This window comes from Trichosurus vulpecula, chromosome 2 (genome assembly GCF_011100635.1).
Source record: "Trichosurus vulpecula isolate mTriVul1 chromosome 2, mTriVul1.pri, whole genome shotgun sequence".
Classification (NCBI taxonomy): Eukaryota; Metazoa; Chordata; class Mammalia; order Diprotodontia; family Phalangeridae; genus Trichosurus; species Trichosurus vulpecula.
Genome location: NC_050574.1, coordinates 392,578,423 through 392,595,666, shown reverse-complemented (window position 1 = coordinate 392,595,666; position 17,244 = coordinate 392,578,423). Strand labels below are relative to the sequence as shown.

Below are 17,244 nucleotides of genomic sequence, written 5' to 3'. Positions count from 1 at the left end.
TCCTGCCTTTTTATACATGATACTACCTCATATATTCTTCAGTTTAGTTAAGTCAGCCTTCTGGCTTTTCCTTGACCAGAACATTCCATCTTCCATCTTTGTGCCTTTGGGTAGTCTTTCTCTCATGTGAGCTCCCACTGCATGCAGGGCCATCTCATCACCCTGATCTGTATCTTGCCACTGGACCCAGATGGCTCTGGAGGAGAAAGTGAGGCTGGTGACTTTGCACAGCCCTCCCTCACTTAAATCCAATTCACTTTCATGTCATGGCATCACCTCCATGATGTCATGATCCTCTTTGAGAATGAAGGACAAACATCAATTCTTATCTAAGAAAAGTTCTCTCTTCTTGTTTCTGCAATCTTTGATTTTCTTTGCGGGTCAGCTAGTGCTTTCTCCTACATGCAACCTTTCTTGATCTTCCCCAACTGCTAGTCCATCCCTACCTCTCCCTTCAAAACTGCCTTGCATCTGTTTTGCATCTATCTCACATATCCACGTATGTGTACATTCTGTCTCCCTTTTCACAATGTAAACTCCTCTAGGGAAGAGAATGTTTTATTTATATCTTCCTAGCCTCAGTGCCTAACACAGTGCCTGACACATATCAAAAGGAAATAAATATCTGAGGCTGGATTCAAATTCAGGTCTTCCTGACTTGATAAGTGCTTGTTCGTTGGTTGATTATTCACCTTTCACCTTGAATATTACAATAAGCTCCTTACTGTCTTTTCTCATTCCAAGCTCTCTCCTACCCAATCCAGACCATAATTGCCAAAATAATCATCGTAGGACCATAGAGCTAAACCTGAAAAAGACCTTAAAGGCCACCTAGTACAACTCTTAATTTTATAGATTAGGAAATGGGCCTAGACAGGCAAACTGCTAAGTAACTCCGTCACGTTCCTCCCCCATATCTAATCTGCTGCCAAGTCCTTTGAATTCTACCTTTGGAACATCTCTCCTATACACTACTTTTTTTCCTCTGCGGCTACCACCCTGCTCCAGGCCCTCAAACTCTCATTTCTGGACTATAGCAGCAGTCCCCACTCATCCATGTCAGACTGATCTTCCTAAAGCATAAGTATGGGCATGTCACCCATTCTGACCCCCATCTCCACATTTTTTTTCATTTCGATAATTGTATTTGAATAGAGCTAGATGGCACAGTGGATAGAGTGCCAGTCCTGGAGTCAGGGGAGCCTGAGTTCAAATTTGGCCTTAGACCCTGGGCAAGTCACTTAACCCTTTTTGGCTCAGTTCCTCCTCTGTAAAATAAGCTAGAGAAGGAAATGGCAAACCCCTCTAGTATCTCTGTCAAAAAAACCCCAAATGGGGTCATGAAGGGTCAAACACGACAAATTGACTCAACAACAACAATTTTAATATCATCGATTTCCTTGTTAATCCTCTTAATTTTGATTTATGCACTTGAAAATATTATTCTGAGAAGGGGTGCACAGGCTTCACTAGACTGTTAAATGGGTCCATGACTTTAAAATGAAGCTTGAGAATCTATGATTTAGGTGACCAAGATGGAAACAACAAAGGGAAATTGAAGCTAATTCATTCATCTGTCAAATGCCAAATGTCAAAAAGAAATCTGAAAGTTTACCTCATAATCTGAGTCTCACACCCTCAAGCCCACAGGGAGGGTACAGAAGCAAGCTTGAAGCCCATTGGCAAGAATCCAGATGCACAACTCTGGAGGCAGAATAGATTGATTACTGGCTTTGAAGTTAGGAAGATCGAGGTTCAAATTCTATCTGCAGCAATTACTGGATGTGTGACCTTGGGCAAGTCACTTCCACTATCTGAGCCTCCAAAATAATTCCTAATCTGAAAGAAATGAGGGGATTGGACTAGATTGTTTCTAAGGTTCTTTCTGGCTCAGCTCTACATCTTTATTTCTTGTTTACTTATGGTCCTTATCTCTAAAAGAGCATTTAGTGTCAGACAATAGAGAAGCCAAAGGCAGAATTTACATTTTTTCACGAGGTTAGGAAGACAGAATGGTAAGAAGAAACATGGGTCTATAATGTTGTTGCCATGTGTGAGGAAGGGAATATTGCAACATTTGAGTAAAGTACACAGACACCAAAAAAAACCCTAAACTATAGAAAAAACATCTGTGATGTTGTCAGGAAGGTCAGTGAGTCTAGGGAAGGAGAAGTGGAGTGTGCATATGTGAGAATGTGTGTATATACATATACATATACATATACATATGCATATATATATATATATATATATATTTCCTTGTATGAGTTTGACCCATCACCATATCACTCATCACCATATTTGACCTATATGAAGGTTGGGACAAGTCCTACAGAAAGCTGGGACATGTTTTCTTTACTGTTAACACTCGATAGACCAGTTCTCAGTGACTGGGGAGAGTAGGTAGCAGAAAAATGCTGCTGCTAGCTTTATGTGCATCTCTGTGTTAGGTGCCTGTGTGGAGTGTAAAGAAATGCAAGATGCGTTTTCCTATTTTATGAGGTTTTCAATCTGGTTGGAAAGTAGAAGACGTACACTAAAGGGAAAAATTATAAGATAATTTTATTACATATTTAAAAGAAATAGCATGTTGTAAATAATAGATTTACAGTTTCATATGCAATCTTCTTTTTATTATACTATGTTATGGAATGCTCATTTTATTCTATAAATAAAAATTAAATTAATAAAGAAAAGATCTCACAGCAACAGATGGGCTATAACAAAGAACTATATTATGATACCCAAAAAGGAAAAGAATAAATGTTAATGCGAGACCCAAGGAGGGAGTGGTCATCGAGGAGTGGAATGGTTAAGGAAAGCTTCATAAAGATAGTGGTCATGATAAGCTGGACACTGAAGGATGTGTAGGATTGGGACAGGTAGAAAGAATGTTCATTTCCTGAAAGAGGTGATATCTTATGATAAGGCAATAAAAAAAACACCAACAAGAATCTCCTTCAACATTAAAGCTAGACACTGAAAACCCATCCCTAGTATTTCCTCAGTTCTCTTTTAGAGTAAAAGATGTCTATGACAAGACCTATGTGTAAAGCATGTGCGATGGTACCATTTGTAAATTCATGTGACCATCATTTCCAAAATTATTTGAGGCTGATTACAGGATTGAATATAAAGCAAAATTGGAAAAAATTGGCTCAACCAATTAATAAATCAATTCATAAACCTGTATTAAACACTTACTAGATCTTAAGTACTGACTTGGGTACTGGTGATACAAAGACAAAAGTGAAACAAATGGTCCCTGCCTTTGATGAGCTTACATTCTAGGGGAAAAGTGCTGGAGAAGAGCAAAATGTACATTTTCTAGATTTAAGTATAAAATACAAATTGTTTTCTGGGGGCATATAGGCACTAATGATTGGGGTATAAGGAAAGGCCTCAGGAAGAAAGTGGCCCCAAAGCTGACCTATGAAGAGAAATAGGGATTCTAGGGAGTAAAGGTAAAATAGAACAGGCACCAGGTAAAGGAAATAAAAGGAGTAGTTGTTACCTGTCATGATTTTATATTTATTGACTCTATAAAACCCTTACTCTGGCCTGTGGCTTGGCATTTTTCAGAAAATTATTTGGGCTTTACATTTCTTGTAAGATAGGTTGGCACTTATGGACTAGATATTTTTCTTAAGGACCGTGCCTTAAACCCAAATCACTCTGACTCTCATTGAGTGGCCAGCAGTGCATTCCAGGGAAAGCCCCACTTGATCATTGTTTGGGTTTTGATTAGATCAGAATGAATGTAAACAGCAATTGTTTCTGTTTTGGTCAACAACCCTAAGGATCTTCCAGATTGATTTTTTTTTTGAATAGGTAATAGAGGCCATTCTCTGCTTTATTTATTACATAGCCTTTAATCACTGAATTGGTGTTGACTCAGTCAAACTGAGACCTGTTAAAGACCTTAGCTTAAAATGGCCAAGGTCTCCCACTGCCTCTAGGGCCATCTCCAGTCATCCTCATCTATATCTCATCACCGGATCCAGATGGCTCCAGAAGAGGAAGTGAGGCTGGCAACTTTGTACAGCTCTCCCTCACTTAAATCCAATTCACTTGCATGTCATGGCATCACCTCCCTAATGGTCCTCTTCAAGACAGAAGGACAAATAAGAACAAGAAGTTACCCTGTACAACTTATGTCTGCCTCACCCTATTTAGGGACATATGACACCAGTGTCCACATATAATGGTAGCATTTAACATGGGAGGTAGACATTTTAAAGATGTAAAAAGTGAGGCAGATAGAAGTCAAATGATGTGTCCAGGGTCTCATGGCTAATAACCTGCCTGAGGCAGGTTTCAAACTGAGATCTGATCCAGCACTCTGTGCCACCAAACTGTCTCTCCCTCTCTAACTGTTTCACCTATGTCTACCCTTGTTTCACTAGGCTTTACAAGCTTTGTGGGCAGTCACCATGGTATGTTTTGCCTCCCATCTTTACTTAGCATGCTGCTCCAAAAACAACAAACAAACAAAATCTTAGTTATTGGTTACCTGCAAAGACCTGTATCAGTAGATTACATGAATTTCCACCTTTTTATTCTTGTCATCCTTATTAGTTGACTACTTATTAAACTTAGATTTGTCCTTGATCAAACAACATTTACCATTGCTTGATATTAACTTGACTAAGGAACACTAGCAAGGAAACTCAGAGTTGTAGTTCATAGTTTAATAGAAGCAAGATTTCTTGTTTTATAACACTCTTTCCAAGACCATGTGCCCCAAAGTTTGTTAATATAACAAAAATATTTTAGGGAAAAAGTTGTCTTTCAAATATTATAACATTCATTATAAATTCAGGTTCATATCTGGCAGTAGGCCTCCACAAAGGAAGAAATTTTATTTGGTATCCACAGAATTTCTATACATTTATCAAAATTGAAATGTAAATTTCAGTAAATTCCTCCACTTCCATTCTTTAAAATTCGTCACTGTTTAACATTAAAGCACACATCGTGCCTCTTACCACTGCCATGATGATATAGTTATCAGACCTTCTAGTATTGTCTATTACCGTTAAGAAAGCTTTTTTCACAGTTACTCATAATTCCAAAATCTTATGAGCTCCTAAAACTTCCCAAGTACCAAATTTATCCTTACATTACTCCAACAAAATATGTGACATGACTCTGTATAATAAATTAGCAATCATATTTTCTTTAAAGTGACTAAATAATGCCTCACAAAAAAAATCATTACTATTTTTCACATTTATATGTGTAGATGTTGTTGTGATGAATACAATACAAAATCATTTAAAAGTATTTTTTAAATTCAGAGTAATTTTTGGTCACCATGACTTTCCTCAGTCACTTGATACTAATTACTGTCATGGGTATGTATTAAACTCTTTAATATTCTGGAGTTATCTTCATACTTGACAAAACTCAGAATCGCTTGAGGAATGGATGATAGTGACTGCAAGACAAAGTGGCAAATAACATGAATGCCTGTGACTTCCTGTTCATCTCATTATATGCCTTATTTAACAGTTCAATAAAAAACATGGGTATGTTTCAAAAACTTAAGGAAAGAAATTCAAGGAGAAACACACACTTCAGAGTAAAGGAAAAGCTGATTCTAGAACTTGGAAGTGAAACCTAAATGCTTGTCTTCCTCCTTCCCAGTAATCTGAAACTAATGTTCACTTAGTACTGAAAAACTATGATATGTTCCTTATATTGCATGTAGAAATGTGTGTACATGACATCTATAGTGATGACAATTTCTATACATAAGAATGTTTCGCAAGACTGTTCAAGGGTAATCCTAGATTAGGGCTCTGCCCACACAATGCTGAATAAAAATAAATCAATAAATTCAGTGCAAAAATTGGTCCCATGGGCAATGCACATCTAAATACACACATGCATAACACAAAATATTTGGTATAGCATAGACAAATGGTTGATATATTTACTTTTTTTTACTTTTATGACTGTGATTTTTGTATGATACAACATAAAACAAGGTAGTTGTCATACTTTTCCTTGCACAGTTAGTAAAATGTCTCCAAAGTGTCAGGACAAGGGTGTGTTAGTGAATAGTTAACCATGGAAATAAAAAGACCTTGGTTTTGAGTTATTTAGTGCTGTATCTAGTACTTACCTGCAGAAGTTTTCACAATTTCAGACGTGTTCCTGAGACCCATGAAGTCAAATTGATAAAGTCGCCATGATTTCTGATCAGCAGCCTCCACTGAATTTTTCCTCCATCTATAAATCATTTCTTCTTTGGGGTAGCCATCTGAAAATGCAGGACAACCATGAAACTTAGTGGGGAGATTTCATAAACCATACATTTGTGTTTTCTGACCATTGATGAGAATTTAAACTCTTGAGGTGCCTTTTACCAGTGGCTTCTTACAGAGATTCAACTAAAAGCAGGAAATTCTCTGCACCAACGTAGATCTGCCACTTCTTTGTAACTTAATAGTCTTAGAGTCGTCTGGGGGAGCTGAGTGTTTAAGTGACTTGCCCAGGGTTATTCAGAAGGCACATATGTGTCAGAAGTGGACTGAAAACCAGGCCTTCCTGATCTTAAGCCAGTCAAGCCTCATTAAACATCAAAATGCTTCCTGTTAAAGTTGCCATTAGCATTTAAAATTCTATTTAGAATATCATAATAAGGTAATGAGGGGATAATAGAATTTCATAATTTTCATTAAGGTTCAATTATAGCCACTGGAGATATGGCACTTTATTATATATTATTCTGTCCCTCATTGTGAGGAAAGGTGTTGCAGTCACTCCATTTTCTCTATAACCTAAACTCTTTGTTTTCTTCTTGAAAGAGGAAACATTTAAATTTGGAGGAAGTAAAATCTTAGAACAAAGACCACTGTCTGTATCAGGTAGATTGTTATACATAGTTTTAATTCTGTGCACCAAAGTGCAAGCAATAATTTGTTATTTTAAGGTTTTTAAATCTACACATGGGAAGTAGTGTTGTGAAGTAGGTAGGGCGCTGGCATCAAAGCCAGGAAGACCTGGGTTCAAGTATCCCCCTTACAAAGATTCTCTGCATCACCCTGGGTAAGGCACTTAGCATGTTAGTACTCTAGGCAGTTCTTAAAGACTATAAATTCCCTGGGCAGCTGGGTGTCATGGTGGATAGAGCTCTGGGTCTAGAGTCAGGAAGGCCCTAAGTTCAAATCCAGTTTCAAGCACTTACTAGCTATGTGACCTTGGGCAAGCCACTTAAACCTGTGTGCCCCAGTTTTCTTATCCATAAAATGGAAAAAAAATATTGGTAAACCACTCTAGTATCTTTGCAAAACAAAAACAAAAATTAAAAAAAAAATCCCCCCAAGCCCAAAGGTGTCACGAAGAATCAAACACCACTGAAAAAAGACTAGATAGCATAACAAGAAACACATAAATTTCCTAGAAAGTACCAATCAGCATTGGTAGAAGTCTTTTCACCAAAGAGATCCCTATACCAACAATAAAAGTGCTAGCGTAGTTCTTATTCCTTAAATGTACACAAACATTTATGAATAAGGCAAGTGAGTAAGTATTATCTCTATACCTGCAGCAGGAATCATGTCCTCGTTTCCTTCCACCTAGTCCCTTAGATATTTACAGCAAGTGGGACAAAGAGCAGGGAGTGAGATGGAAGAAGGGAGTTCATTGAAAAGTGTCTCTGAGACTTCATGGTTTCTTCTATCCCTTCTGCCTAGTTTCCTTCTTAAAATAACAGCAACTATTTATATTTATATGGCACTTTATGGTTTGCTAGGCACCTTTTCCACCACAACGCTGTGAGTTGGTGCTGTATTATTATGATTCTCATTTAACACAGGAAGAAACCTAGTCTCAGAGAGGTTATGAAACTTGACCAATTGCCACATAAGGAGTAAGTGTCAGAACTGATGTGAGAAAACAGGTCCCTTGATTTCAAGTTCATACCTGTTCCACTATAATGTGCTGCCTTCCTTAGCCTCAAAATTGTACGGTGTTTACTTCATTCTGCAGAGTAATGTGGGAACAAACCATAGAAACAAAATCCCAGCCTTCTGTCAGCTTACTGACTAGTAGGGCTCTCAATAGGGTTCTCAATACAGCTTTGTCATGAATAGCTGTCACCCCATTTTATAGATAAGGAATTTATCAGAGAGGTTAGATTATTTGCCCAGGGTTATACATCTGGTAAATGGGGGTAAGGAGGTATAACCATAGCATGAATCTGACTCCAAGACCAGTATTTATTTTCTACAGTCAGTCTTGGAACACTGCTAATAGAAATAATTAATGGCCAAATTCGGATTTGCTAACCAGAGAATCATACATTATCAGAACTTGAAGGAACTGCAGAGGTCATTTTATTTCTCAGACATTTTATTTTTTTGGATTTCAGCTCTCTCATCAATAAAAAAAGGGATTGGACTAGATGACCTTACAGCTCTCTTAAACTCCTAAAAATTTATGAATACTTCACCTTGCACAAATAATTTCACTTCTTTGCACCTGTTTCCATATCTGCAAAATGAAGACAATGATTTGTCATACTATTTAAGCCTTTGTTAACCTTTCTCTTTCTTTTATCCCTCATGTAAATACATACATACATGTATATGTAGATATGTGATATATGTGTGCATTATATATAATATGTACACATGCATACACACATATGTATATATACATATATATGCATATATATGTATAAATGTGAGAGATCTGTCTTTGAAATTACTGAAGCTCAATTTTTTGTTTTTGTTTGTAACCTGGTTTGACAGTCCATTGGGAGAACATGGAATTCAGAAGATTCAGAAGGAAAACTTTAAAGATACTTACAAATAGAAATAGCTTTGAGTGCAGTATGTGTCTGTGGGGCAACTAAATTATGTTGCAATTGAGCCTAGGACTATTGCTTTATATCATTGTCAGCATGGTGAAAATTATTTTTTTTGAGTTTCCCTTTTTTTCATCCTTCATAAATATGAATTAGATTAAATTTGTGACCATCGGAAACAATTACTATAATTTGTACTATCTAATTCCCAGGATCGTTGTGGGGATTGAGTGAGATAGTATATTTAAAGCATCTTGCAATCCTTATCACTTATTATTAACTCATTGATATTATTATTATGGTTTAAATTAAGGTAATGCCTTGTAGTTTTCAATGTTTTTCCCCCCAAATAACCTCATTAGAGAAACACTGTTATACCCTTTTTTAGATGAGAAATTTATCAAAGAGGTTCGATGATTTCTCCAAGGTCATACAGGTGGTAAATGGTGGTAAGGAGGTATAACCATAGCGTGAATCTGACTCCAAGACCAGTGTTTGTCTTTCTACAGCCAGCCACAGAACATTGCTGACTAATAGAAACAATTAATGGCCAAACTCATATTTGCTAACCATGAATATGTAACGACAATGTGGCTAGCAGCTGCTGTGGGGATGTAAGACCAATAATACCAGCACACAAGAAGGCTGTTAGCACAGGTTCTTTGATCTGCTTTTCTAAGGAAAGCAACTTTAAGGGCTTACAATCTCACTTTAATCAAACATACATGTGTGCGTGTGTGTATACATACATATATATATATGTATATACACATATATACACACATATATGTGTATATATATATATATGTTTCACTTACTTTAGAGAGAATACAAACAGAAATTACAAGCATAAATTACATAAACAGAGCAAATAAGCCACTGAGATCAACAGACAGGCCTCTTATTTGTCTGACCAAAACACAGTAGTTACCAGAGAGAGAGGCACCAATACCTGGGTTTTCAAAGCCGGGGAGCTCCTTAACAACCGCTACCCAGAGTCTCATCTGGTCAAACCACACAACACTCTTCCAATGAATAAGAGCCCCAAGAAAATGCTAACCTCTGAATTTACGTACCCTTCTTAGGGCCTGAAAGCTTCACACCTAATCAGCAAAAAGGTGTGGGCCTCGGGCTTCACACCTAGTCAGCAAAAGGGTGTGGGCCTGGGGCTTCACACCTAGCAAGACTTAATCAAAGGCACCTGATTATTTTAGCATGTTAAAAGAGAAAACAGTAAAAAAAAAAAAAAAGGTCCACCTTAATTACCATTATAGAACACCAGAGAATCATAGATTATCAAAATTTGAGGGGACTGCAGAGGTCATCTTGTCCAACCTTTCCCTGAACAAGAAAACCCTCTACAATGTCCATGGTAAATGGTCATCTAGACTTTACTTGAAGATCTAGAAAGAAGAAGAATCCACTACCTTCTGAAGCACACCATTCAGTGTTTTTTAGAACTCTACTCATTCAAAGTTTTTCACATCAAGTCAAAATTTGACTGCAACTTCCATCAGTTTCTATTAGTCTACCTTTCTTCAGCCAAGTCTAATCTTCCTCCACATGATATACCATCAAATACTTGAAGACAAGTATCATGTCCCTCTGTCTTCTCTTCTGTAAGTTAAACATCCCTATTTTCTTCAACCTATCCTTCATACAACATAATGCAAGGTTTTCTATAATTGTTATTATATTTCTCTGGACACCCTAAGTTATTAACACCCTTCCTAAAATGTGGTACCTCAAACTAAATACAATATTCCAGATGTTGTCAAACCATCCCCACCATAGCTAGCATGATTTGTTAAAAACCTGAATATTTCTCTGTCTTCCTTGTCCATCCATCTCATCTTCAATTCAAGATCTTCATTTGACCCAAAAAATCAGAACCAGTGGCATAAATATTCCATACTTATTCAGCATTTTTTCTTGTACAGAAATCTGCAGATGTTAACCCTCACCCTTTGAGATAAAAATACCATTTCTCCTTTAGCATAACCACAGCTCTGAATTTTCTTTCCCATAGACAGAGCCATTATTAAAATTCCAGCCCTTCAAGCAAAATACTGAAAATAGATTGACTCCCTTCCTTCCACTCCTCCTAAAAGCCTTCTGTCACCATGCACCTCAGTGCTCTCTCCTACAATGTCCCTGTGAATAATAGAGGAACTACCTGCTTGGCAGTTACGCTTATGTCCATGTAGATAACCTTTGAAGGGTTCACTTCCAGGCATCCATTTATCTATTTCTGGGCCATTTCTTTTTCACTCTGCTGCCTTTATGTACAGGTCAACAGGTCAAGAGCCAGTACTACTTTGAGGAGAATTATGTTGCTTAGCAGTCTTTTGTCTGGAAAGAAGCAACGTTTGTTTTGAGTGATGGGAGTTAAATGGTAGTGTCCTTGGTTATAAGATCTGACCTACTTTCAGAAATGCATAGAGGGCAAAGAGGGTAAAACTCATTTTGAAAGATACATAAGGAAGCTTTTTTCAGCATCTCATTTCATTTCTGTGCAGGAATAAAAATGGAATGCTGCCTTCCTAATCCATCACAATCACTTTTTCTCCTGTCACTGGTGATGTATGCCATATCAACAATTATACTCGGCTGACTTCAAAGAAACTTCCTTTACCACTACCTGGCTCAAATACTAGACAAGATCTTCCAGTGACAAGACCATCAGTTTTCCACTTGCTGCTGAAATACTGCTGAGGCAAGTAATCAGTAGCACCTTTGAGGTACTACCAGGGTTAGTTACAACCTGGAGAGTTTCCAATTTTTCTATCCAAGTAAATCATAATGATCACGTACCTTTAACCATATATTTAGTGGTCTCTATATAATTTTATGAATTTCTTTAATAGAATCTCAAGCCAGACTGCTCAAAAACAATACCAATGTCTAACAGAAAAACAAAACAAAAATTCAAATTAAGAACTAAAAAAAAAACTAGGGAAAATTAGTTCATTTAAAGCACAAAAAATGATTACTTCAATAATAGATACAGTTTTCAATTTATGAAATAGAAGGAAATTCCATTATTTCTTCATTCATGGCTGTTATATGGAACAAATTAGATAATGTGTGAAAGACTGCTTTGTAAAGTATAAGATAATATGGCAAATGTGAAATATTTATTATTTTTATTTTGCAAGCGCAGCTAGGTAATATATTGGATAGGGCACTGGGTTTGGAGTCAGGAAGACCTGAGTTCAAATATGACCTCAGACGCTTACTAGCTGTGTGACCCTTAGAAAGTCACTTAATCTTGTTTGCCTCAGTTTCCACATCTGGAAAATGAGTTGGAGAAGGAAACAGCAAACCACTCCAGTATCTTTGCAAAGAAGATCCCCAATGGGATCATGAAGTGTTGAACATCATTGAATAGCATTGGTTTGTTGTCATTGTTATTTTTATGAATTCAGTAGTAGACAGTGGGCCAGTTTTAGAGTATGAAAGACCTGAGTTTTAGACTTACCTTTGGCCTATATTGACTTTATAACTTTCTTTGGTCAAGTTATTAAACCTCTTATTGGGCTAAGTGACTCTATAAGACAGCAATTCACAGAGCTTCCCTGGTAGATCTAGTTCCCATGCCTATAAAATCACAAGTCTGAAATAATCCCTGCTTCCCTCTACCTAAGCTAAGGAAAAAAAAATACTTTTATCATTATCTTCATTAATTTTAGCAACATTCATGAACAAGGGATATGAGTAGTACTATATGTTAAAGTAAAGGACCCCAGAAAATGTTTCTGAAGTTGAAAATACTTAATTGCTAATACTATAAAACCTGACATTTAATGCTGAGTCTGGGGTAACTCCCTTACTGTACAGTGTCTAGGAGACCAAAAAAGTAATGTTCTCATATTCTCTCTCTCTCTCTCTCCCTCTCCCTCTCTCTCTCTCTCTCTCTCTCTCTTCTCTCTCTCTCTCTCTCTCTCTCTCTCTCTCTTTCTCTCTTTCTCTCTCTCTCTTTGTGTGTGTGTGTGTGTGTGTGTGTGTACTTACATGCTTGAGTATTTTTAATCTCATTCACCTAGTCCAGATAATTAAGTAGCTCGGAAATGGATGACCATTCATGAATTTTAAATTTTGTGTTCCTTTTGTATAACAGAAAAGTCAAAAAAGGAACAAAAAAAGTAAAGGCAAAATTTAAATATATTCCATTCACAGTACTAGGGTTTAATGTTCTTAATGTATTCTAATGTGTACGGCAATGGTTCTGTGGGCTGAGCGATGAGTAATAGTGCATTTATAATGTTGAAAAGCATGCTACAAATCTAAATTCCTTGTCACCAGGAGGACGTGTGGGTTTATTTATAATACCTGAAATTCAACTATATTCTGGGGTCATGGGAGAGCATCCAAGCATTTCAACAGAGCTAACCTTTAACTAGGATCTGTCAAATCCCACTCTAAAGGTTTTTATTTTAACTCCCCTTAGACTTGGCTCCCAAAGATGTTTTGTTTTAACTTTTTTTTGGAACCTAAACCAAAATTTCATGGCAGTTATATGACCCTTTACCTGAAGTCTGCTACTGTACTGAAAAAGTGAAGGAAGATGCTGCCTGCATCTGGAGAAAGAACTGATTAAAAAATATTTAGAGAATGATTTTACACACACACACACACACACAAACATACACACACATTTGTGTCTAATGGTAGCTATTTCTAGGGTGGGGGGGAGAGAAGAAAAAAAAATTTACATCGTAACTTCATTATGTATTTAAAAGGAATAGCAAGTTGTACATAACAGATTTGCATTGTCATGTTATACTATGTTATGGAAATGCTTGTTTTATTCCATAAAATTTAAAAAATCAAATAAAGAATAACTAGCTAGTTCTTCTGACATGCTGGTGATGTCAGAACAAATATTTGTTTTTTGAAATGTAAAAACAATTTTTATATGAGACTCCTAAATGTCTGGAATTCAAGGGGCTAAAACAGATGAACAGATGAATCTTACTTAGGATGAATCAAAACTCACTGTGTTATAATTTCAATCCAACTGATGTCTGTGCTCAATTGCTTGGGCTAGCAAGGGAAATAAAGTAACCAATAAGATAAAGATATTATCTTGTATGAAAAACTTAAATAAATTTAATTCCATTCAACTCTCATACTGTTTTAACTTATGTTTTTTCTGTTTTGGATTTAGTGCAATGCAGAAATGAGCAGCAAAGAAAGGTGAAATTTATGTGAGTTATTTGGTCACAAAAAGCCCCATAATTTCTTCATAGTAAGCAATTTAAACAGTTTTTAACAGGGTGATAGCAATTATTCTTTGTGTATATTCCACGTCTGAATCCAAAAGACAAAATCAAAATGCGACTCTTTCAACAAGTAAAGAAGAAAGAGGACTGATTCTGGAGTTCTGGGTTCAAATGCTATCTCTGATGATCATTACCTGGAGATTTAAATGTAATAAATTAAATAACCCATATCAAAGGGAAGCAGAGCATCTGGCTGGCTTACTCTGAATCACATAGTTGTATGAGGTGATTCAAATGGAAATCACAAGTATCTATTATATATGACTTCTTCCCCTGAAGTCCTATTCTGATGCTCCATTAGTACCTGGTGATGACCCCAGATTCATGAAGGGTACAGCAGAAAACAAGACCTCTATGCATGTCTTTTGTTCATGGGCTTTCTAGTGTAGGAGCATTTGGATGATGAGCAGGGGGAGTGCACAGACATAGCAATTAACAAAACTTTATGACTACTCACAAGGGGAGAAGGAGAACAGATGCCACTGGGGAATCATCTCAGTTTGTAGTCCTCACTGCCTCCAATAGAGGGCAGCACACCCTACAGTAGATTTTGAACACTGGTGGAAAGCTTAGAGCTCTTAAATGCTTAAACTTATATGGACTTTTAGACATGTTCAGATGGCCCTTGCCCTGTCGTCCTTAGGGAGAGATAGTAGAGTGTAGCAGGGATTAGTAAAATGAGAATATATTTGTTTCAGTGTGGCCATTGTTTTATATTTATATTTTAAAAATACACTTTAATTCACTCAGTGATGATTTTTTTTAAAAAGTGAGAATCTTAGAGAAAGATAAATAATTAAAGTACAAGTCACAGAAAAGGGAAAGGAAATTGAAAATAGCAATTTTGGGCTATCTACCTGAAAGAATGGCATTTAAATGGGAATCCAAACTAAAGAATAGAACTTTCTATTTCAGAAATTTTAAGGTGTATGAATAAAAATCAATTACAATTCAATAGAATTTGTTTGTAAAGCTTCTATTTAGGCTTATGGTTATGCCTTCACTTTGCCAGATATCAAAATCTTGGAAATTTCATTCCTCTGTAATACACCTGTGATCAGTGAAAGAGGCTGTTATGAAACCCATTTTATTTTAGAATAGTCAGAGGGCCTTGCTCAGAGCCTACTTCTTTCATACATTAAATTTTAACATGCCTATCTGTCCATTTTTGCAGCACACCATAGATTGGAAACTACAAATTCAGACTCTCAGATGCTGAAATAGTGGATACTACTTAATAGTAGAAAGAAATGAAAGCTGACAAGGAAAGGGGAGAAAGAAAAACTACAAAATAATGAGTGCAAGAACTAAAAGACCATTTAATCCAGGTCTACAAATCTCAATTTCATTTGAACATTTCACTTGATTGTCAAACCGTACAATATTGCCTGTTAATGATTATTCTTCAAGAAAAATTTATGTTACATTCTGGGTAACTCAATAAAGAAAGCAATGAAGTATATAATGCATTTCAGAACAATTCATATTAAAAATGTTTGTAGTTTTCAAAAATGTTTGGTGCTTGAAAAGGTAAACTAGAATCCATGTATGTATACTCCTCAATGACTTCAGAAAATGATACTTCATTAATGATGGCATGGTGTAATGAAAAAGATTTGAAGTTCAATGTTCTGCCTCTTCTATGTAGCTCTATGGAGCTGTTACTACCTTGAGCTCTTTAAGCCTGAGTTTCTTTCTTTGTAAAAATAGGGATAATAATACTTATACAAACTATCCTGAAGCATTGTTAAGGAGTCAGATGAAATCATTGACTAAGGAGAAGTCCTGCCTTTTCATACAACCATTTAAGTAAGCCCATGAAATAGATGAATTACCTGTACCTGACAATAACAAAGTGTAAATGTCTACTTTATAGCCACATCTTCCTCAGGCATCTTCTACAGTTATCCCTTCCACCCCACGGGGTTAGGGGCCTGGCACCGCTATGATCTTGAAAATCCTTGTAAAATGTTTTGGTCCTCTCTTTGTACCAGAGAAGTCTGAATTATTATGGCATTAAAAGATACAATGTGTTATTATATGATACTATACATATATTTTATGCCTGTCTGAGTTTCTAAACTTTCTTCTGTGTCATCTGCTAGCCTTCTTGTGTCATCAGTGGCTTCTGCAAAACTACTCAAAAATTCCCGTTTAATTTCCTATACCAACTTGCAAAATATCTAAACTGCGATGGGGAAAGTCATGACATGAAAGGGATAACTGCATTACATTTTTCAGTGGATTCTTCCTCCTTGAAGCTTTATCTAGCTTGTCTTTGTTTTTATTTTTTGGTGACTGTTCTTCAGTTGCTTCTATGGGGCTGCCATGTCCTATGTTGTAATTACTCTATTAAGGCTATAAATTGATTTTTCTCTCACTCAGGCTGGGTCATTCACCGCTTTATTTTTTCAGTTCTTATTCCTTTACAATTCTCTTTTTTTCCCCCTTGGTGCTTCAGACCCCCCAATTCTTGTTAGGGAAATGCAACCTTTCACGGCAGTTGGTCACTAGGGCCCCATAGGAAACTTATATTTCTATGAGTTACCCCTTGGGGCTTACTAGTGACTAGGCTCAGAGACGTAAAAGGCTAGGGTTTGGAGTTGTCTCATGTGTTTACAATGAGGCTGTTCACTTAGTATTCATTCTGTTAATTCTCACTTTCACCTCATCTTTCAGAAAACAAGAGCAGGTTTTGATTCCTCATTTGTACCTGTTTATTTTTTTTAATTTTTTTAACTTTTTGAGGAGAGTTGTAAAAGTCTTTTGCCTCCTAATGGGAATATGACAGTCTCTGGAAATAATAATACACTTTTCTAAGTATCAAAAATAGTTTCTTGAGGTCATCTGAAGAGAAAGCGAGGCCTAGGAGCCTAGGGATGAGCTTTTTCTTTTCTTTAGTTCTGTTTCCTTTATAATCCATGGAAATGTGTGTACATTTATAAATATTGGACAAACTTGTAAGAGAAGGATTCACTTGTAACAAAAAACTAAGAGGATGAAGACAAAGTGGAATAAATAATGGAATTAAAGAGAAGGGAGGAAATTAATAAGAGGCATGAAAGAAAGATGATAAGGACAGTGTTACATATGATCAAGATTCAATAGGAAATATCTGTTGGATCTTGAAATTTTCTTGGT

General features: G+C 36.4%; 1 protein-coding gene across 1 annotated transcript in view; it reads right to left on the bottom strand.

Moving 5' to 3' along the window:
• Positions 1 to 17,244, bottom strand: part of GABRG3 (gamma-aminobutyric acid type A receptor subunit gamma3) — an 882,331-nt gene that overhangs the window by 88,782 nt on the left and 776,305 nt on the right. Inside the window, exon 6 of the mRNA XM_036745031.1 lies at positions 6,131 to 6,268. Within this exon, the coding sequence (XP_036600926.1) occupies positions 6,131 to 6,268 (138 nt within the window). The remainder of the gene's footprint in view (positions 1 to 6,130; positions 6,269 to 17,244) is intronic.